The sequence below is a fragment of the Mycteria americana genome, chromosome 1 (genome assembly GCF_035582795.1).
Source record: "Mycteria americana isolate JAX WOST 10 ecotype Jacksonville Zoo and Gardens chromosome 1, USCA_MyAme_1.0, whole genome shotgun sequence".
Lineage (NCBI taxonomy): Eukaryota > Metazoa > Chordata > Aves > Ciconiiformes > Ciconiidae > Mycteria > Mycteria americana.
The window spans coordinates 85,121,585-85,143,470 of NC_134365.1; the positions used below are offsets into that span (position 1 = coordinate 85,121,585).

Sequence of the window (21,886 nt, forward strand, 5' to 3'; positions counted from 1 at the left end):
AAAAAGCAACAGGTTTTAAATTTGCATATACAAAGCAGCTCTAAGAAATATTGCTACTATAGGCATGAAAATCTAAATAATAAAAACAAGGTATGGAAAAATACATTTTAAAACTCCTTATGAGCAACTTGAAAAAATATTTTATGTGGCCTATCCAGACTATATAATCTAACAATTTTATATGGGGGCATCATGGTTATTAACTATTGCTACTTGTAAGGAAGATCTGAAGTACAGTTTTAGCTTATACTCATGTAAACATATACACATGTGCACAAACTGCATTTGAGTTCCAGGAAATCAGTACTATTACTCCCTTGCAAATCTATACCCCTCAGTTTCTAAATGACCCAAGGCCCTAATTTCAATCTTTTTTTTTTTTAAATCTATAGCAGTTTTACAAATGGAAACTAGTAGAATGGTTTTTAAAACAGTGCTACTTGCAATTTCATAGGTTTTTTTAATCTTAACATGCAGTGCAACAAATGTTCAGATGAATTTCATAAATTTCCATGTAACACAGATTAGCTAATCATGTCAGACAGCAGTATGAATTTTCAAAAATATTATTAGTTTGAGGGTTACCAATGTATTAATAATTACCCTAGATGATAAAAATAGGAGACTTTGAAAATTGTCATTTCACCTCTTCAGTCTAACTCCTCCCTTCCCTCCCTGTCCCCTTCCCAAAAACCAAAAAAAAAAAAGGTAGCATGCATGTCACACTCAGAAAACTTGGCAAGTCATTCTAGTCCAATGTCCTGCTCGAAGTAGAGCCAACTTTACACCCAGATTGGGTCACTCTGGGCCCTGTTCAGCCAAACGTGGACAGTGTCCAGGAAAGCAGATTCCAGTCTCTTCAGACACCTGTTGCAGTGTGGTACCATTCTTATGGTGAACAATTTCTTCCCATGTCCAGTTCAAATTTTCCTAGTTGTAGCTTTAGGCTATAACCGCTTGTACCCTAAAACACTGTCTTTACATAATCTAGAAGAAAAACTCCAGATAATACTTCTTGACACTTGAAGAACACAATTAACTCTACTTCTGTTGATAGTTCCATTCTAACGATTTTTTTTATATTTCAAGCAAATATTATTATACACTTAAAGTATTTCCAGTGCCTCTGTGTGTTTTCCCTTAGTGCTTTAAGTTTGTATTTATGTACTGTATTTAAAGATATTGTTTACAATAGAAGTTTATTTCACTCAGTAGCACTGTTGCTGTTTCTTTCTTAATTTTATTTTGATTAATATGCTATATTTGGTCACTGAAGACAGTTAAATGTTTATTGGGATTACAAGGAAGCAGTAGCTTCAGAAGCTTGGTTTTGAGAAAAAAAGTCGGCAGTATTAACTACATGCCAGCAGAGGGAAACACAGCCTCAAGAAAACTAACCCTCTTGGAGATTTTGTTGTTGTTGTTGGGGGGAGGAGGGTTAGGGGGGTATGGAGGGGTGGGTTGGTGTAGGTTTTTTGTTTGGTTTTTTTGGTGTTTTTTTGTTTTGTTTTGTTTATCGCATCACATCCATTGAAACTGACTGATTTACCCAGGGATAAATTAGACCCACTGAGATGTGGTAGGATATGTTGTCTTGTTACTACATACACTGACAGAAAAAAATAAAAGTGATCTCTGCTTTGAGTTGCATCTGTTAATATATTGACTCAGACACCTTGGGCTTGATTTTTTTTCCAAGGTTATAAGTGTTTCCTACTCTCTATGAAGTTAATGGGTCCAAAGTGCACTTGACAAAATATGATCCAAATCCAGCACAGTTAGAAGTGACTTCTGGATGTTGGAATTCACATATTTCAGTTCGGAAGATGTCAGTTTGCCACCACTGTGGCAGTAGGTGCTTGTGACAAAAACACTTCTGGAAGAAAGAAACAGAATGATCAGGCACTATCGGCAAGCTCTAAGAGCACCTCTCACACATCGGTTCAATGCGCCTCTGTCCTGAACACTGACGACCCACACTCTTCCTATGCAAAAGAGAAGTGCAGTATCAGGCTAGGTTTTATCAGAAGTTCAATGACAGGGGAGCATTGCTGCCTTAAGGAGGTGTGTTCAGACAGCATGTACCCAAAACACTGGGAGGGCTTCCAAAACTCATGGGGAAGGTAGGAATTGTAGAAAAAGCTTCCAACAGCGGGACTGCCTAGGAGCACAAATTTCACCTCTCCGAAAGCCCTTCACCACTCTGGGCTCACAACGTCTGCTTCCAAATCCCTCCAAACCAGCCTGCTTCTCATACTCACTATTCTAGGTCCTAAGGGTTACATTTGTTAAAGGACACTTATGAAAACATGTAATTAAAAGATGCTGAACTCCTCCAGGCAACCAAAGCAAACACACACACTATGACCTGCTTGCCAACTCTATACAAACACAACAATGCACCACAGTGTGCTCTGCTCCAAGGGACACTGAATGCAGCGATACTAAACACCAGACATTTGCGCTAAGGGAAGGAGATGGAATTTAATTAAAAGTTGATGGCTATGACGAGTAATTTTGCAAGATTTGGCTGCCTTAAGAATGCATTCTTTTCTTTCCCTCCCCCATGTTCAAAGTTAGCTATAGCCTCATCCTAAAAGTTTTGAGCACCTTTTTTCTCCGATGTCAGGAGGCACTGACAAAATTAAGCACTTCGAATCATTTCCCACAGAGCATCACAAATGCATTCCCCTGACTCTTACTGTACTCCTGCCCCCACCACGCAGAAGAGCTTGGTGCCACTGCACGCAGAGATGTGACCTTGTGAATTTTGGTCATCAAAAGTGGGTCTGCACAGTGTCCTTAATGTTAAATTCCTGTGACTGCATCCTCACTTTTGTCACCGGCACCTTCAGCTGAATAGAGCTCACTGGGAGCTCCCTATGTGACAAAGAAAACTGTGGCAACTCAGCCTGGGAAGGTGGGTCATCACTACCCTTCCTGTCAGTACGCAGGCTAGGAAATACATTAGCTGCTCAAGACCAGACAGCCATAGTTTCTACCTGCAAATGCGGTATGGCTCTGGCAGTAACGCCATATATGAGAGTGAAAAACAGGATGCATGCGAAGTAGAGAAGTCAGCCAACATACAGAATCTTGGTAGTTTTTCATCTCTCAATCCAATGGATCCTAAAGCAGAACGGGTAGCTGTCACTGCATTGCAGATGTGTTACAACTACTAATTATGGACATGCTGTTTCCCTGTGTCCTTCCACCTTGTCATATACTTTGGAAGGATATATCTCTGGAAGGACTGTATGCCTTCCAGAGTAGGCTCATCTTTTTGTACAGTCTAGAATAACACACATTCAATGCCACTTTCATCTCAGTAAGTAACTAAACTTTCAAGGAAACACAGCTAACTCAGCTGGTGTAAAAACCAGCAGGAGCTCCATACCAGTGATGACGCAAAACAGTCTTGCACAAAGGGACATTAACCACAACCCATTAAAACTGAGAATAATATAATTCAGTGTTCCCCCTACAACCTTTTAGGCAAGGTGACAAGACACATAGATTTTTGAAATTAATGGCCAGTCTTCTAAGAAGTGCCACAAGACCTCAGCTCAGTTCCAAAAAGGAACCTGCAACAGTTAAGAACTGTTGACCTTTGAAATTAAAGCAAAAAAGCCACCTACCAAATCACTCAGCAAAACAGTATCTCAGTAGAGCAATTTGAGGAAGGCAGTTTAGAGAAGAAAGAATCCTCTTTCCTCTTCTAAGACCCCTCTTATTCTTCTGCTACTCTGTCATCACTATGCCAAGCAGAGTCAGCTGCATCTAACCAGAGACATACTCCTTTAACATCTCCCACTCCAAGCAACCTGACTTAATGTGACAGCTGATGAAATCAGAACCAGGGGTGTTGCAACAGAAAGTTACACACACCCACCTAACAAAATCTGGAAACTTACATAGTGAAAATACTTTTTCTTTCCTTCCCTCTACTGGGCCTCTTCTCCCATTGCAGGGTTTGCTTGTTCCAGACTGAAGTCTCATAACTGGGCTGCAATTTTTCATTTCCATTCCCTGTTCACAAAGTCAGCTGTTTTCAAAATATGTGAGCTATTACTAAGATTGGGCTAAGATGAAAGATCACCAATCCAAGCCATGAAAGGATTCAGGCTGCAGAGAACACTTTAAACGATTTTGTGGAGGAGTTCCTCCCTCTGAGTCTTACCTTGCACATAGGACGACAGAAAGCTGTGTGGTGTGATGTTATGGGGAAGACTGAGGAGATATTCTTCCCCATAACACAGCACTGGCCACAAGGCTGGAAAGAACGGACTAAACTGTGGAGGTTGCTCCTTTATTTCTCCAAAAGCCCAAGCTCTATACCCTACCTGTCGCCCAACACAGATGTGACCCCTGGTCCATTAGTGACCTATCACAGCTGGAAGCAATTCTGCCCCTTCCTTCTCTGCGTCCTCCTCTCTCAATTTCATATTCTTACAAACAAAAGCACTGTCACCACTAAGCAGCTGAACATGGATGGGTATCAGGGATGCTAGAAAGCAACATCCCATTTTTTTCTCTTGGTAGCTCACCGCTATATTCTTCTGTATCTCTTCATCCTGGATCTTAAGGGCTGTAGGGAAGCAGCAGTAACACTACAGACAGCTCTGACACCTGCTGTATGCTCTCTCTAGGAAGGAAAAGATAGGCAGAACTAGAAGGAGGACTTTTTCCTTCATTAGAAATATTCAGAAGCACTGTCACAAAAAATATTAAAAAATTTTTAATTAAAAAGCTGAAGAAAAATATGGAGCAGTTGTAACTCCATCTCTGACAGAAACTCTTCCTAGTGTGTTTCACATGATTTTGGAGCCTAGTATTATACATCTTCCTTCCATAAACTGGGATAGTAGATCCACAGCAGATCAGGGCAAACATGCAGGAGACCAAGGGACTTGCCTGAATCTCAGAACCAGGCATTTGCAAAGCAAGAAAGAGCACAGCAGTACTGACATGGTAATCACTGATCTCACCAACTGGCAGGGAGAAGTGCTGTTTATCCCAACCACTGAAGCATGCCAATGTCAAAGATAAAGTGCATAAGCCAATAAGCAGTGTAGGGCTTAGCTTATTAGCTTGTGTTTTGCTTACTAGCCTGTGCACCAACAGCTAAATTATGGGGGGGAGCGGGTGGGGGGGTGGGGGAAGGTACAGAGCTATCGCCTCTCTCCCGTGGATTCCACCCTTGAGGCTTTTGAGGCAACTTCGTCACTGCATTGCATGCTCTCCCTTCTTAACAATGTTACCAACTCAGCAGAGGAAGCCCTGCAAAGTAGCATGTCTCCAAAAATGTTGAAGTGATGACAGCATGGGATGAGAGAGTCACAGAGAAGATGATGCGATGTCTAGTTCCAACATGACACCTAGATTTTGCAGACCACCTACAGGTAAACGTACAGTGATAAACCAAGTTGTTCAGACACAGAAAGAGCAGGTTGGAGAAGCAACGAAGGTGATAAGGCAAAAATAAGGAAAGTGATCCAGAAAAATGAAAAAGACAGTGGTCAAAACACAGCTGCCTGCTTCTATCATGCACAACTGGGAATGCAAGCCAGCCAAGTTACAGAGGTTTTCCAGATCTTACACTAAACAAAATTACAAGCTCTCTCCCAGTTTGGCCTGAATACAAATATACTCCACCCCAAGATCTCATTAGACTAAGCAAACCAGAGTTTTACAAGTACTTCATTTCTGTAGCTAGCACAAAACCACAATTCCAATTAAGAGGAAATGCAGAAGTGCAAAAGGAACTGTTCCTACCAGGTTTCCCTAACCATCACAGCACAGGTCAGTATTATCACTACAGACCTATTATTACTCTGTTTTCACTGTACTGTACAAACAATAATATCAAAATATTATATTATGAATATCCAATTACTATCTAATTATTGATACCCAGTATTCATATTTAAAGGACAAATTCAAGGGAACAAAAGAAAGGTAAAGAAAAGTAAAACTTAACATGTTACTAACACGTTCTTGACCACAGCTCTTGAACTGAAGCTTTTAAGTGAGGTACATAAAGAGACGGATTGAAAGGAGACCAATCCCTCTCATCAAAGATAGCTAAACCAGTGCAAGAGCCAGGGACCTATTGATCTTTTCAGTATTGCAATTTGCTGATTCTCACTCACTTGAGACATTACAGTGAAACTAGACATCTCTATTTTCATTAACTTCTTTTAATTTCTATTTAACTTCTGATGCATTTTGGGCTGTGAAATACCAAAAGAAAACGCATAGTACTAAAACCTGTATTTCTTCCCCTAGAAAAGGAAAACGCACTTTTAGGGTAATTCACACAAACATCAAAGAACGGTTATCTATAACAGACACGATGTAAGAAATACTCTTAAGCTACTCTGTGTGTGCCTGGGACAAGAACAAGTAGCGACAGTGGTTAAGAGTAGAAACAACAGCAGGTCTTTTCCTATGACAAGCAAGCAGGAGCATTTGGAAGGGGGGAAAAAAAAAAAAAGAAAAAAGAAAAAAAAAGAAAGTCATTCTGGACTATGAATGCAGGAGGAGCAAATCTGTGAACTTTAAGCAGTAGAACAAGGAGAACATTGCTGAACATCCACAAAGAAAATTAAAGAGAATGGAAATACAGATAGGGGCTTGGAACTAACTTAGCAAGATGGGCTATATGAAACTAAGAAGGAATTTAGAAGGTTCTCAGCTGTTCTACTTTTGTAACATTAAATATTAAGGAAAATTACAGAAAAGCACTTATGGAAGCATTAGCATATGCATCAGCATACTCCTAAGTACTGAACCACAAGAGATAAAATGTCTACAAGTCTGCAGTGGCAACCATTTTACCTGCTTACAGAAGTATCAAGAGTGCTACCAGAGGTATGGTTTGGCATACAGATTTGCAAAACGACCAACCACAAACTGCAGCTATTTGAAGAAAGGCATAGCTGCAGACAGAGTACCAGTCACACTCCTATTTTCTACCGACACGTAAATAACTGTAACAAGCATACAGAAAACAGGAATTAAAATATCCATACCACCACATGGAAACTTCTTCAGTAGCAGCCCTCACTCTTTGACAGATTTCAGAAAACAAGTTCCTGTACCATTTGTTATAATATTAGCGAATGGAGAACCTATTATCCTAGAAGATACGCCTCACTGCGAGGAATTCCATATTAAGTCTGAGCCATCAGAATTGTTTACAGCATTAGAGGTGATGTCTCAGCTCAACTTTGCACAATAGCATTGAATATCTCTATCCCTCTTTGACAGGACTACCACCTTAGAAACATCCGAAATTAAATTGTTTGCCTTTCTCAGTGCTACAATACATTGGTGGTTCAGTCGTCATGTAGATGACAGTCATGTAAGTGCTTATAAAAATAGAACAATTGCTAAACTCTTGGCCTAAAGAGCACCTTGAAACCAATTCCTTCATTCATCTTCTAATCTAAGGGCACTTTCTGCACAAAGTGTATTATACTGGTTTTACCCAAACTGTGTTAGCTTTCATCCTGGTGTGATGCAATCTAACTCAAAAATACGTTCAAGATTTAAAGTCCAAGGGGATACTACCCTTTTATTTCCTTATGCTCCCTCTTGTAATTACCAATTAGCTAAAGGTTTTACATTTGGCTCCATTTTCCACTTCAATTTCACCAATTCTTTGTTTTAAATTTAATTTGGTCAAGCTTTATAATGCATTATCATCTCTGAAAGATTTAGCCAGGATTTCAAGGAGAGAAGGAAACAATTACAAGGAAACGGAACATTCTACCCTGTCAAGAATAAGAGGTGTTTACTGATAATCTACCAACTCAGTTTCTTGCTTCACTTCTATAATACAAATCTCAAGTAGGCACATTATAGAAATAGCATCAGTATATGTCTAACTCTTTACAGTGTTTCACTAACAACAAACCAAAAGAGATATGTGAAAAATCTATTCAGATCTTCAGAAACAATATATAGTAAGAATTTACATGACCATGTCTACAACAAGCCCTGCCACTGTGGCCTCAAAATCCAAAGGCACATTATCTAATAGTTTAAAGAATCTCTCATACGTTAAGAGTTGCAGTTCTGTGTCTCTAGCAGTCACCAAAGCTATCAGTATAGTATGATTTTTCATTTTAACACTCAAGACACTTGTATTCTCAGTGACTTAGGTGAACTCGTAACATGACTGAAAACCAAAGGCCTGATACTGATGTTTCCAAGGCATTTGGGAAAATTATCCATGTCAATATAAAGCATTTTAGAACTCTTAGGAATGAAATTACTGGAAAAAAAAAAAAAAGGCTAATATGATGAAGAATATCCAACAGGTTTTACTCTTCCGGCTTAGCTGTATCAAAGCTGCAAGATCAACAGATTTCTGAAGTTAACTAGCACTTCAAGAAAGGGGAGTAGGTGCAGAAGATACCAAAAAGAACCTCACACTCTCATGAATTAGAATTCACAACTCTTTTATTCAGTTCTCCATGTTAGTAGGACAGCATTCATTATGACTGTTAATGCCAAGTGTGAACATCACCCCATTCCATATTGCTGCTGGTCCATCCTTTCTTCCCTTCATTGCGAAGGGGGCATTATCAAGAGATAAGTGTCCCCGTAAGAGGGAAGAGAAGACCTCCTGCTGGTGTAGAAAAACCTAGAGAAACAAACCATTGAAGAAGTTAGTCTTTTTCCCCAAAATATTAATATCAGAAATTCAAGCAGACATCATAAAAAAAGATCTCTGTAACTGACATCTATCTGGCTTCCTTGATAGCTGCATTAGAGATGCACCAAGGACTGAGCCATGGGTACCAAACTCCTCTTCTGACCTTGGAAAAGGCCTTTCCAGGTCAAGGAGTGAGATGCAGTGAAGCCTGTGTTCTAAAGGTAAAATCTAGTTCCTGTTACCTTTCCTGTGGGTAGAGGAGTTCAATCTCCGCAACTGTTGATCCAGCGTCTTTCACAAGCATTACATTCCTGTGGAAATATTTCATGTGGAGGAAAAATTGTATAAAAGTTTAGCAAAGTCAAACTGCAGCCTCTTTCTGCCTAGTTCTCTCACTGATAAAGCTTCAGTATTTTCCATCCGGTAAACAAACATTTTCATTTAGGCATGGACAAGCATTCCTACATCACATTACATTTGCGCTACTCCTCCCATATGCTGCTGTAAAGACGGGTGGGGAGAGTAACCATAACATTTGTGTTATTTCTGTTGTTGGCCTTGTGCTTGTTAGAGAGATGGGAAAATACACACACAAGCATACCAAGTTTCCTCCTGAAACTTACAAAATACTCTACAAGTTTCAAGCTTAATACACAATACCACTGAACAGAGAGAATCCAGAGAATAATAAATACTAGCAGACAGTGCTTTGCACAGCAGTAGTGAGGAAGAGAAACTGCACAGGCACCCTTGGGCAATCCACACTTCCTGTAAATACCAGATATGAAATATTTACAGTTGCACAAACAGTCAATGTGACATTCCCATTCCTTACCATGGTATAACTGAAACAGTCATCTTGACTCATGGCCTCCCACTACATTGATAAGACAGAACTGAAATGATACCTGTGTATACAGCTACTGCTTAGTCTTCTCTCTCTGCTTCATGGCACCTTCCTGTTTAGTCCACGTAACACTGTGTACAGTTGTCACCTCTCCAGCTCCTTTCCTCCCCAAAATGTAAGTATTTTACAACACAGATAAACTAAGCATCAAGGAAGCTCAGTAGTATCACTGCTTCCACCATAAACAGGAAATCTGCATAGAAAAAATGTGCGACTAGCCAAAGAGGAGGTAACAACTGGGTTACTGCCTAATATGATACAGGTTTTGCCTCCCTCTCTAACAACAAATGCTATTTTGTACAAGACAGATCGTCCCAATAAATTCTGGAAATTAACATGTATCCCTGAAAATTTATGAATGTGATAAATTAGTTTTTTCTGATTACTTTATTGAAAAAAATTCCAATGACCTCTAATAAAACTCCATTTCTTTTCCAATCCTGTATTAAAATACGTGAATTATATTGCAATTTGTCTAAGACAAAAATTCAGTCCTGATTTGGAAAACCGTATATATCACATTACATTAAACCACAGATTAACATAATACAGTACCTATACTTGGGAAAATGCAAAACATTATATGATAAGGGAAATTTAAAAATTCTCTGTTGATCAAAAGCAACTGCACTTTCTAGTGACAGCTACACAGGATACTATTTGACAAAGACTTCTGCTACTACTGCATATATTGCAATGAAAATATACAGACCAGCAAAATCTATGCTAAACTTTAACTTTCTGTCCCCATCTGGTCAAGGCCCAGGTTCGCACAGCTGACCATTCTTGGTTAGAGAGCATTCCACGCCTATTCTCCCTGTTCAACTGACCTCAGCCCTACGCACCAGAGACATTTCAGCAGCTGATACTTTTTTAATGAGATACGTGTACAGAAGCACATCAGAGAGTTCTGAAAGCAAAAAGAAATGGCAACAGAAGATGTAATTCCATGTACGCACTACTTGTCTCCTCTTACTAAAACACAGACCAAAAAGCCTTCTCCCTAGCAACATCAATGAGTACTCAACTGACGCCAGACTTTGGATATAACTAGTCGTGTAGTTCCTATCCATTTTGACTGCTTTCCCTCAACCACTCTGCTTCCTATAGAAATGGACAACAGAATGACATATTTAACTCCCCAACCACATTTCCTTCCAAACAAACAAAAATACCTATTACACTAAGACAGAGTACTATATGCAGTTACATATAGCAAATTGCCTCCAAATAAAGAATTAGACTTAGCAGACACACAGAAATTCACATAAATATTTTATGAGCCCTTCCTCCACACACACTTGGTAGAGCTTAATACGCTGACATATTACTATGCAACTCTGTATATTCTAGTAACACTTGTACTCTTTCTAAATGGAACAAAAGAGGGATGCAGAAATACTGAAAATGCCTTGCCTAAATACAACGTAAATGTTAACTTTTCTATCAGCCTAATCCATAATCTGCTTTTCAGCCAGTGTAAGTATCCTTTCTTCCTTTCACATACATACCACCCCTTGCATGCCCATGGAAGTCTATGATAAGAATGGAAAATATCCTGCCTTCTTCAAATCTCCACCACATCAAAGTTGCAGAGAACAGGATGCTTTGCTATGTCACATCTAGTAGAAAAAAAAAAAATACCCTTTTGTATTGACAGCCACATGTGAAAACGTGGAGGATCTAGGAGAGTACTCTAAATCCCTGCTTGTTTTACACCCAAAAAACCTCTCCTGAACAGTTGACTAAGTCACCTAGAATGGTCCCCTTGCTCATTAAAGAGGCTTACACACATTTCTATGCCTCTATCCCTTACTATGCTGAAAAGCAAAAGGTTACAGGTGTATCTGGCCAAATAAGCTCATGTTCAGGACCAGATGACCACCATTATTCCCAAGTATTACTGTCATCTAAACTCAGTGCAGTAACATTTTTAATCCACATGACCATCCACTCTAGTAGGCAAGTGCTACAGCTAGTTTCCATATCAACAGCTCTATATCGACTTTCAGCTCTCCTCCTTGACATCCAGTCCCCAAAGGTTAGCATGCCTAGCATATATTATGTACAGAAAGTCTGGTGAGATTCCTCCTTACAACAAAAGCTGGGAATGCTCAAGATCAGCAAAAGCTGTTTTACTGTCTCATCTCCCTCTCTGCTGACAGACTGACATATGCTTCAGATTCCTTTGCCTCTACTACCAGAATTCATTTTCTCTTTCACATCTCCAGTCTGACTGGATTTCAACAGCTTTCTCCATGAGCTTCATCTCACACTCTGACTTTGCTCATCATTATATTTAAAAAAAACTCTTTTCAAATCTCCATCCAAAATATTTTTCACTTTGCACATTTGATCTCCTTTCACTTTGCAGTAAACTCAGTTCTGGGATTTCCAGCCTGTGGTCCACATAATACTTTCAAAGGCTGTATAAGAAGTGAGAAGCTACTCAGAAAAGCACACCAGTTGTCCACAGTCTTAAGTGGTACCTGATGTGTACTGGAGACTATTTAGTTGCCTGAATATCAAACTCTCAGATCCAGCTTAGTTCCCATATGTAAGTGTTGTTCCCAATTTTAGTGTGACTACCCCAGATAAATTCCAAATTCTGTTTCCTGTTGTTATCAACAAATACTTAGCTGAAAGTGAACTAGAAACATTTATGGAAGTACAAAAGCTACTGCTGTGTTGTGCATATTGGTATATATTCTGACCACAATTATTTTTCCCAATCCACTTGGGACACATTTCTCTGCATTTTCAACTGATCCGAATTCAAACTTCCCCTATGCCAGACAGTTCATCAGTGCTTCCATATCCTGCTGTTCTCTCCTCTTTTACTTTCTTTTCAGAAAGAGAAGCCATCCTACTAGAGATCAGCATTTCAATCTCTAGTAGGAGACTTACTTAAAATTGAGGTATAGTTATGATGGAACATACTAATGACATGTGCAACTGTAATTCTTTGATGACGTCTAGATCACTGTTCTCCAAAGCGGAGTGCACGTTCCCCAGGGGGGTACGCAAAACAATCCATAAGGCTGCAGGAAGAAAACACTTTTTGCACCATTAATAAATACAATAAAATATTTTTTTAAAACAGTGTTCATTTCATCTTTATCTCATCCTTTTTTAATTTCTGGTTTTGTGTATGTTTTATAATGTACCTAGTAGTACATGTATATAACTTATACATAAACATATATTGGGGTGCGTGCTCAAAATGTTTTTTACTGATAGGGATGTGCAATCAAAAAGTTTGAGACACCACTGGTCTAGATAACTGAAGAGGTGGCTGAAACTACTAGCTATTAGCCATTAAGTCAGAAACATTATATACTTTGCATTTCCCACTTTGAAAAGAATTTTAACTGTTGGTGCTTTGAACATTTTTTCTATCTTGAGATATATGAAGTCTCCATAAAGAACACTGTCCTTTACTATCATGGTGTTCCTAAGGCATCCATCATTTAATCTATATGGTGCTCTACAAATACCATTACACAGTAATTAATATCTACATAAGAGTCACAGAAGAGAATAATGGATCTAGTTTCTGGCTTTTCCTGGTTTAGAGCTTTTTTTACTTAGCATTTCCAAGTTTGGGACTGATAGCATTTAGGTGCCTGAGAACATTTTGCACTTTTGCTTTGTTCCTGTATCAGCATCTTATCTCCCCCTTACATAAAAATCTTTTAACATTACGTAGAAACAAATTTTTCTTAAATGTTATGTAAAGACATTTGAGCATCTCAATAAGAAGTCCTTAAATCCTTTTCATTATATTGTAATGGACTAATGACTGGCATAAACCTAAGAAGCCATCTGTCTTCTGTACTTACTAGTTTGGATTTACTGATATGACTAGTTAAACTAATCAAAAAAAGGCCAGGATTCAGAAACAGAGGGGAAAGTCTCAAAGAGGCTTTTTATATATACAGAACTTCATACCAGATTTTTGAAAAATTCATCTAGATTCATTTGAGTAAGTGTGCACCGTTGCACCCTACCAGACAAAATTAGAGTGACTTAAGGATATGATTTAGACTTAATACCAAACCTATTTATTTGTTACAGGTGAATCCCTGCTGTTGTCCCTAAATCTCAAGTAACCATCACATACCATGTGAAAATTTTGAGTTCTTAAATTGTCATTACAGCATGAAGCTGGTTGCTTATTATCTGCATTTGTAAACTACTCTCCTTGCACAAAAAGAATGCATGTCAACAATACCAGGATAGTTCTTCACACTCAAAGGGGTACCAGGCTTTAGATTCAAAGGAACCAACATTTGATGTGAAGTGTTAAATATATGTATACACACATGTAATTTCAGTTATCACCAAGCAGCATTGTGATAAAATACTCAAGAACATTTCAAGAAAAGACCTATACGTACAAGAAGTAAGAGAATCACCCCAAAAGTAGCATTAGATAGCAGATGGGCAAAAAAGGAAGTAGCAAAAAGAGCGGATGGGCTCTTGGCCCACGAAGTTGACCACTGGCTGACAGTAAGGATGCTTTTTACCTTCATAAAATAAAATTCCATAGGTAAAGACTGCAGAATCTTCCTCATTTATTCCTTGGGTTTTAAACCAGGTTAAAACAAACGTGACCAATGGCATAACTATGACTGATCTTCCTGTGGGGCAGAGAAATGGGTAGACTAGATAAATTCCTCCCAGCCTTATTTTCCAGTACTCTTAAGATCTGGCAATTCTGGTGAAGTTTAATTTTTTAAGGCATATACTGTGCCTTGTAGAGGCAGTGGGGAAACTGGAATGTTAAATCAAAGATCAGAATTAGGCCATCAGGTAACCAAACACTGAATCAGATAGCTCAATGTGTCTACTGTACTACAGCTAGTCTTTTGATGGTTAGAATTCTGTAAATTAGACTCACCATTCAGAGGGACAGTTCAGGGACTCTGCCTCTCTCCTCCGTCCCCCTTACTTCAGTTAGTATTTTGCAATCCATTTCTCCCAGTACTGGATGTTTTCTCAGGTCACAGTCACATGAGTTTCTTCTGCTGCTGCTGCCACCTACCAGTTTTATTACTCTGTTGCAGCAGAAGGGCATATAGAAGAAGTTCTTGTTCAGCACGCACATTATCATCATCCTTTGTCTAAGATGTCATGGCTTATTCAAGTTCTACAACATTTCCCCATACACTAGGCAAAGCACTGGGCACAACCAAGATCAATACAAGGCTTTGAAAGCCATTCCATAAACAGGAAGAAGCATGATCTGTAAAACCACCTTCCAAGCAACATTAAATATTAAGACATTAACTTCTGCAGAATGCAGTAAATTTTGATCAACTCTCCCCACCAAAGATCATTTGCAGACACTGCAAAGAACTAGTACTGTCTGTCTTTCAAGAAAATCTTCACACAGTATATATAAAATCAGGTTAGAGATGCAAAACTGTGAGCCAACATGAATTTGTTCAACAAATTTGAGGAAAATACTTTTTTTTTTTTTTTTAGACATTATTACAAACCCACAAATCTCTCCCCCAAAAAGACACCCAACCACATGCCTGAAAGTGTTACACCCGTGTCCTATAGCAGATGATGCACAAAAATATACACAAATAAAGGAATAGGCCCGCCCAGTGCTGAGACGCAAGAAGTGGGTGTGTCTGAAAGGAAAAAGCATTGGAAACATAAGTATAACAGGTCTGTAAAATTATCTTGCAAGTAAAATTAAAGACACAAATTATACACTCAATTATACCAGTGAAATTGGATATCACTCCACTGACTTTTACAGAGCGATTCCAGGTTTATCTCAGTGTAATTGAGAGCAAAATTTGGCTCTAAAATTATTCCCTCCCACCTTAATGTGAAGCTGCAATTTACGGTATTGCTGATAAATTTGCTTTGTTTCAGGAAACTATAAATTGAGATTATGAAAAGTAGACTATTTTAGGATGATATAGAAGAGTTATTAATGTACACGGAAAAAAGTCTGAAACAAGTGCTAATTCTTTACAGATGTCATGGGAAATAAAATACTGCATCAGCAAACTTGAAAGCCTGTCTGAGGGCTCATATTCTTTCACTCTGAATGGTATTCCAGTTGTCTGATATTTACCTCTGTGAATAAAATACAGATTCTCCTCCTTAGACAAAGTAAAGAAATATTAAATTCCCAGCACTTCTAAGTAGTTTGAGATTAAGGGATGGAGTTACCAGAGAAGGATGAAGTGTATAAGTACTTAGATACAGCAGTAAGGGCAACGTAAAAGGCATCACCCCATCCTCCACAAACAGAAATAATCAGCCCCACAGTCTTTTTCTTTAGCACACATATTCTCCCATCTGTCCTCTTGACAGGATCCTGCTCTACTGAATTTTAACAGATTTAATTTAACGTTCTTAGTACTAGTTTTTCATACCTATCAACTCCTAATTGATGTAGTTATATTGTATGTTCACTTGGCAAATGGAAAGCACCATATCTTTCAAAAACCTAAGGTAAAATACTACACTTGAAGGCAAACTACCTTGAAGTGATAAAGAGGAGGGGGAATTAACGTATTACAAAAATATCCCTCATATACTTACATGAGGGGGCTCACTTCTGTCTCACCGGAGTAAAGCAAAGGACAATGAGAGTTTTCTTAAAGGTCAACATGTATAAGGAGGGGAAATAAAGAAGAAAAGTAGGATTTTCTCTAAATATCACTGTTAAAGAAATCATTCAAGAAGTTTCACCAACATGAACTGATGGGAAGAAAGGAAGGCAGACAAGTTAGCAAACTTATGAAGGTTACAGTAAGAGCAGAAAAGAGTCAATTTACCTGACAACAGGTCGGTTTTGGATGTCACCAAACTGCTGCGTTTACCATTTTACCCGCTTGCATTACTGGGGGGAAAAGTTTAGGAAGGAACATTCTCAAGGACTTTTCATAAGTTCTCACTCTTGCCATCGGAAAGGGGAGAAGGGAAGGTTTTCTCTGGATTGTTTGACTTTTTTGGCTCCTGAAAAGTTTTGCAAAGAACAGTAACAAAGTGTGAACTGTTAGAACACATTTCTGTAAAAGAAGGGAGAATAAGTCACACAAAATAGAGCAACAACAAATCCCACCCGAAATTCACGCATCTAATTTGTGTCATCAGTTTAAACAAATAAAGAAAACAAAAACTTTTCAACTCAAATTGGAAATATGAGAGGCTTGGAGACTTCCAACAGCAGGCCAAGATCCACCATCAGAATGCTCCAAAAGTCATCCTCAAAGGTTAAGAAAGACTTAAAGAAATAAAACAAAGGAAAAGGCAGCAAACATCTGGTTATAAATCCTGCAGTGTTCAGTTTAAAACAATTCCTAGAACAGTGAAAAAATTAAAAAGGAAAAAGACAGTAGCAACAGAAGTTACCTGTCCGAGCACCTACTATTCCATAGAGAGGACAGGAGTGGGTCGTGTGTCTCACACCAGCCATAAAGCCCATAAACCTTCTCAAAAAGAGTGAGCCATGAGAAAGATACTGTACATGCAATTTGTTTTCGAAGTCTCTCTAAGCCCTTAAGGTCCCTTATGTATTTAACTGACAGATTTTTGCAGTAAGGGAGAGAAAAGATTTAGCAAACATCACTGGTTTCATTTGTTGGGTTTTGAAGTCCAGTATAACATCTGAAGAAGTATCTCCTTTGCATCTGACATACCCAGTTGTTCCAGAGGTTACTTCCTGAGTAAGTATCACACATGAAAGACACCACACGAAGTGGGAGAAAATGCTCCAAGAGTGACCATCAGCTCAGAACAGAAACGTTAACAGTCCACATATGCATCAAGCATTGACGCTGTGTTACGGAGGAGGTGTTGTAACATTCCAGGAAGAGATTTCATAAAACACATTAAAGCATTCAATACAAGGCTTAAGATACAATCCATACACTGACATAGCAAGACATCAATTATAAACATGGTAAGTTGAACAGAAGAAAATCTCCAGTGTTACAAAGAACAAAATTTCATCAGATATAGCTTAAGAAACTTATTCTTGCAAACAAGAGTTTCTAACTGGCTCTTTCAAACATTAAAATATACAAAAATAGTTGTATCACCATCAGCTGTATTAGCACTATTGTAATCCAGCACTACGTTGACCATTTTTTCAGCACATGCTTCCAAACCCACATACGGAGGTAGTGTTAGTGCAACTGTATGAAAGTTTAGCATGTGTTTTTCAGCATATGGAACTGAAGGAAATACAGTGTATAAAGCTGTCGTCTGTAAAGTTCACCTTCAATGAGAAACACTGCCCAGTTACCACAGGCTAGATTTGTTGGTGTTTTTTTCCTTTAATTAAAAACAAGACACACACCCCCTTGCACCCCCAGCCCATTCTATACGTTTCACTATTTCAGGAGCAACGGATAAGTAGGGAGTAAATACATGAGACAAGTGTGCCCATTTGTACCAATGAACCCTCAAGCAAGGTTTTCATGCAGTATCAATACCCAATGTCCAAACAAATGTACATGATGTTTCAAATCCTGTCTCCCTCCCTGATCACTATGCATAGTCTTATTTCCAAACTAGCAGTGGAAGCATCAACCACAGAGGAGCATCTTATTCCAAGGGAGCCAAACCGTAAATCTCTCAATCCACTGTTTCTCTTTCAAAAAAAAATCTTATGTTTACTTCACAAATTTTACTACTGTGAGGTGTAACCTGGACATTCTGAAAGGGTGATAGAAACGTACAAGTTCCTGTGAGCCACAAAATACTATGGAGACTCAAAAAACAGTCCAGAATGTTCTGTTACCAGCTTTCCTCTAAAAGATGTTTCCTGTGATAGAAATATAGAGGTCCCACTATACCAATCAGCACGTTTACTCCCTGCTGTTATTCCACGTGTGCTCAATGTGTGCCACAGCTGAAGAGCGAAGGATTGACCCTATCAGCCTCTCAAGGAGTGCAGGCACCTACCAGTAAAAAGAAAAAGGAAAAGAAAAAGAAAACAAAACAAAAAAACCACCACCACCCAAATTCCCCTTAGATAAACAAGCAAGGGGAGAAGAGCCTCTGGAAGAGACAGTTTACTGCTCAGTCACTAGAGAATTAGGTTTCTTTCATGTTCTGTGGTTCTGCAACTCTTCACGGAAGTTAAAGATCCTTATATTCTTCAGGTATAACCTGTGCGCTTGAAGGCTCAGGAAGAAATATTCGAAAATACCTTTACTGCTGAAGCTCCTTTGCTGGACCAGCTGGTCCACTCTCCTGCTTAACACCAACAGTCAACCTTTCACTTGATTTTAATAATAATAATATTTAATTCTACAAAAAAAAGCCATTTTATTACATTCCTTTTAAAATAAAAAAACCAAACTGTACAAAGAAGCATGATCAAACCTCCATAAAGCAGGTTAATACTGTTCTGTTTATTGCCTCTTGAAGACTCTCTGCATAGTGTCCGTGAGTTGTGTTTAAGGTCCAAGTGAAGATAAAACAGCAGAGCAGCAGAGAGGTGAGGAAGGGCCACAGAGGTGGGCAGTGCAGAGCCTCAGAGGGTACATGGGACATGCTCCATTAAAGTATCCAGAAAACAGCAGCATTGCACACACACAACCCCCCTCCAAACAAACCCTATTTTCACAAGATTATTTTTGAATTGTAAACGTTTCACTTTTTGTTTTTTAAAAAAGAGGCTTATCTTTATATATATATATATCTATAGTTCCAGGGCTTTATGAACCCAAGAGAATGAGAAAGGAATGAAAAGGGAGGAGGAGAAGGAGGAGGAAAAGGAGGGGGAAAGATAGGGACTGAAAAATGGACTCAATATCTGTTTGGGTTATCTGTTTTCCAAAACAGCTCAAGGCTAATGAGAAAATGCACAGCCAGAAGGACTAAGGAAAATCAGGCAGCCTAGAAAAAAATTAGGAGCTAAACAGCCAAAACCCAAAAAGAAATAAAGCAAAGTAAATGTGCACACACAAACACACACAAGTGTGTGCACTCACACCAAACACACGTAATGGTCCGGGATCACTTTAATTGTTTGCGGACCTAGGTTATATATTTTTTTTTTTTTAATTCTGGCTGAGCTCTCTTCCCCCCCTTCTTTTTCCCCCCCCTTTTTTTTTTTTTAATTTTTTCTTTTTTAAATCTGCTGCATGTTTCCCAAAGCTAAGAATTGAGTATTTCTCCCCAGTTATACTCTTTGGATTTCTGCCAACATCAGCTTTTATGTTGAGTGGGGAAAAAGTAAGCCTGGTAAGTATTGTATGAACTGCAGCTTTATTCTAAAGTACCTCTAGATGTTTAATCACTTTTAACCAGCTTTTCCCTCCTCCACACCTTACCATGTTTCCCCCACAAAAAAGGCAAAAAATAAAAACAACAACAAAAAAAACCCACCCCATCAATGTACAGGCTTTAACTCAGTGTTTTCTTAACAAATAGTCTGCAGTGTTTTCACTTTGGCCACTGTTAAAGATGCAGGCATAGAGAAGGGAGTGTTGGACTAGCATGTATTAAAGAAAAAGGAACATTAACATTGCAGATCTCTCTCAAAAAGACTAAAACACTAACAAATACAAGTCGATGCACGTTTGCTTTAAACTAGTGTAATTCTTTTTCACATTGGATTAAACATTATTTTGTATACCAAACATTACAGTGCTGTTTATCTCCTCCAATCATGCAAAAAATAGTTAAAACGTGCCACTTCTGCCACAAATAGAATATGACCAATTCCCCTACATACGTTCCAAAATCAGGATTTGAAATGAGAAAAAACACAAGTACTAAAATCCTTCTTCAAAAGCTTTATAAAGAAATATAGACACAAAGCTGCCAATTAATACCAAGATGGCACAAATTACAGATTCGTACAGAAAGCTCATGTTAAGTCAACTGACACTTCTCTCAGCCTCATCATTTGAAAGGCCATATCCTGCAAGGTCAGAAAGTGATGACTTTAAAAGGATCCTGATCTTATAGCTCCCATCTACAACAGCAGGAGCAGTAGGTGTCCAGGAACTTTGAAATAGCTGGTATTTAACACCTTCAACTCACATTGAGAATTTGAGGCACTCGGCAATTTACAGGATCAAGCCTTACAGAGGTAGAAGAGATTTAACTGGTGCAGTAATTCACAGAAGTTTCTAGAGAGCTGCCAGACAGCTTTCTGAAAGTCTTCAGGTGTGAATCATGCTTCAATGGTTGCCTGTGAACACACATGAACTGCAATACGTCTGGGGACCAAAGCAGCATCCAAATAAACTTCCCACTTAGGTTGTGAACTGAGCATCTTCATTAGAAAACTGATGCTGAAGAACAAACACAATTTTATGTTCTACAAAAAAGTAGGGGCAGCAATCACAGCACGCGTGCCTTTTACTCTTGCTCTCTTGATTGACACACACATACCCCTTTCCTCATTCCTCTGAGCTTCTCTGATAAACAGCATTGCAAGTTGGTTTAAAAAAATTTACAAGAGAGAGTTCTGTTGGTCATCTATTTACATGTGGCATCACTCCACGAGAAGTTTGATCTCATTGGCTAATAGCTGGTTCATGTTGAATAGAGCCCCCGGGAGCTTGGTGAGCAACTCTCTCTCCGTGGTCTCAGGGTCGCTGTCGACAGAGCTGGAGCTAGCACTCATATTGTCGACAGCGGCACTAGCTGGAGGGCCCAGCTCTGGCTCGCTAGTCTCGCTTGCCGTGGACACCACAGAGAGCAAGGACATGCGCCGCGTCAAGCGACCGGGGGTAAGGAGAGAAGCGGCATAGTCCGCTATGATACCAGCTACATCTAGATTACAAGCCTTGTCAAAGGCAATGAAACCTACATTTGCATTGGCCTCGCAGACGTAGAATGAACCGTCGTCCTTCATCAGCAGGTCAATGCCACACACGTCCATCCCCAGGATGTTTGACACTTGGACTGCCAACTGCTTGCCTTGTTCACTCAGTGAGCACATCATCCCTACACCACCTGGAAAAAGTGAAAAAAACTTGCTGTCTGTAGTCTGGTCACAGGTGACTGACATCCTTCTCAACTGGTTGGTGCTTTTTGGTTGGGAAGCTCCAAAGCAAGCCTGCAAGCATACTGTTGATGACTCAGAAAGCAACCTCCTTTCCACAGTGACTACTAATGAACTTGAAGCCACAGCAGGATTTCAAAAGATTCTGACCTGCCAAAGGCAGGTCAAGATTATGACTTGTTTAAAAAATAGTTAAGTGCTGTTTAGTCAAGAAAGTTATCATACATTTTTATGATCCTGGGATATTAAAAAGGTGAGGTAACACAGTACCCTTATTCCTTATAAGGTAGAGGTTTTCCACACATATTTG

General features: G+C 39.0%; 1 protein-coding gene and 1 long non-coding RNA gene across 5 annotated transcripts in view; both read right to left on the reverse strand.

Moving 5' to 3' along the window:
* Positions 1–8,451: 8,451 nt before the first annotated feature.
* LOC142413357 (uncharacterized) lies at positions 8,452–16,375 on the reverse strand. The gene is made up of 3 exons (XR_012776805.1): positions 14,476–16,375; positions 8,908–8,976; positions 8,452–8,653 (listed from the first exon to the last, which is right to left on the reverse strand). It is a non-coding gene; the product is annotated as an uncharacterized LOC142413357 (long non-coding RNA).
* A 2,552-nt stretch (positions 16,376–18,927) lies between these two features.
* Positions 18,928–21,886, reverse strand: part of RIMKLB (ribosomal modification protein rimK like family member B) — a 46,872-nt gene continuing 43,913 nt past the window's right edge. For all 4 annotated transcript variants that reach the window (XM_075509382.1, XM_075509363.1, XM_075509371.1 and 1 more), the window contains exon 7: positions 18,928–21,527. In XM_075509382.1, coding sequence (XP_075365497.1) covers positions 21,064–21,527 — 464 coding nt within the window. In that variant the 3' untranslated portion in view covers positions 18,928–21,063. The remainder of the gene's footprint in view (positions 21,528–21,886) is intronic.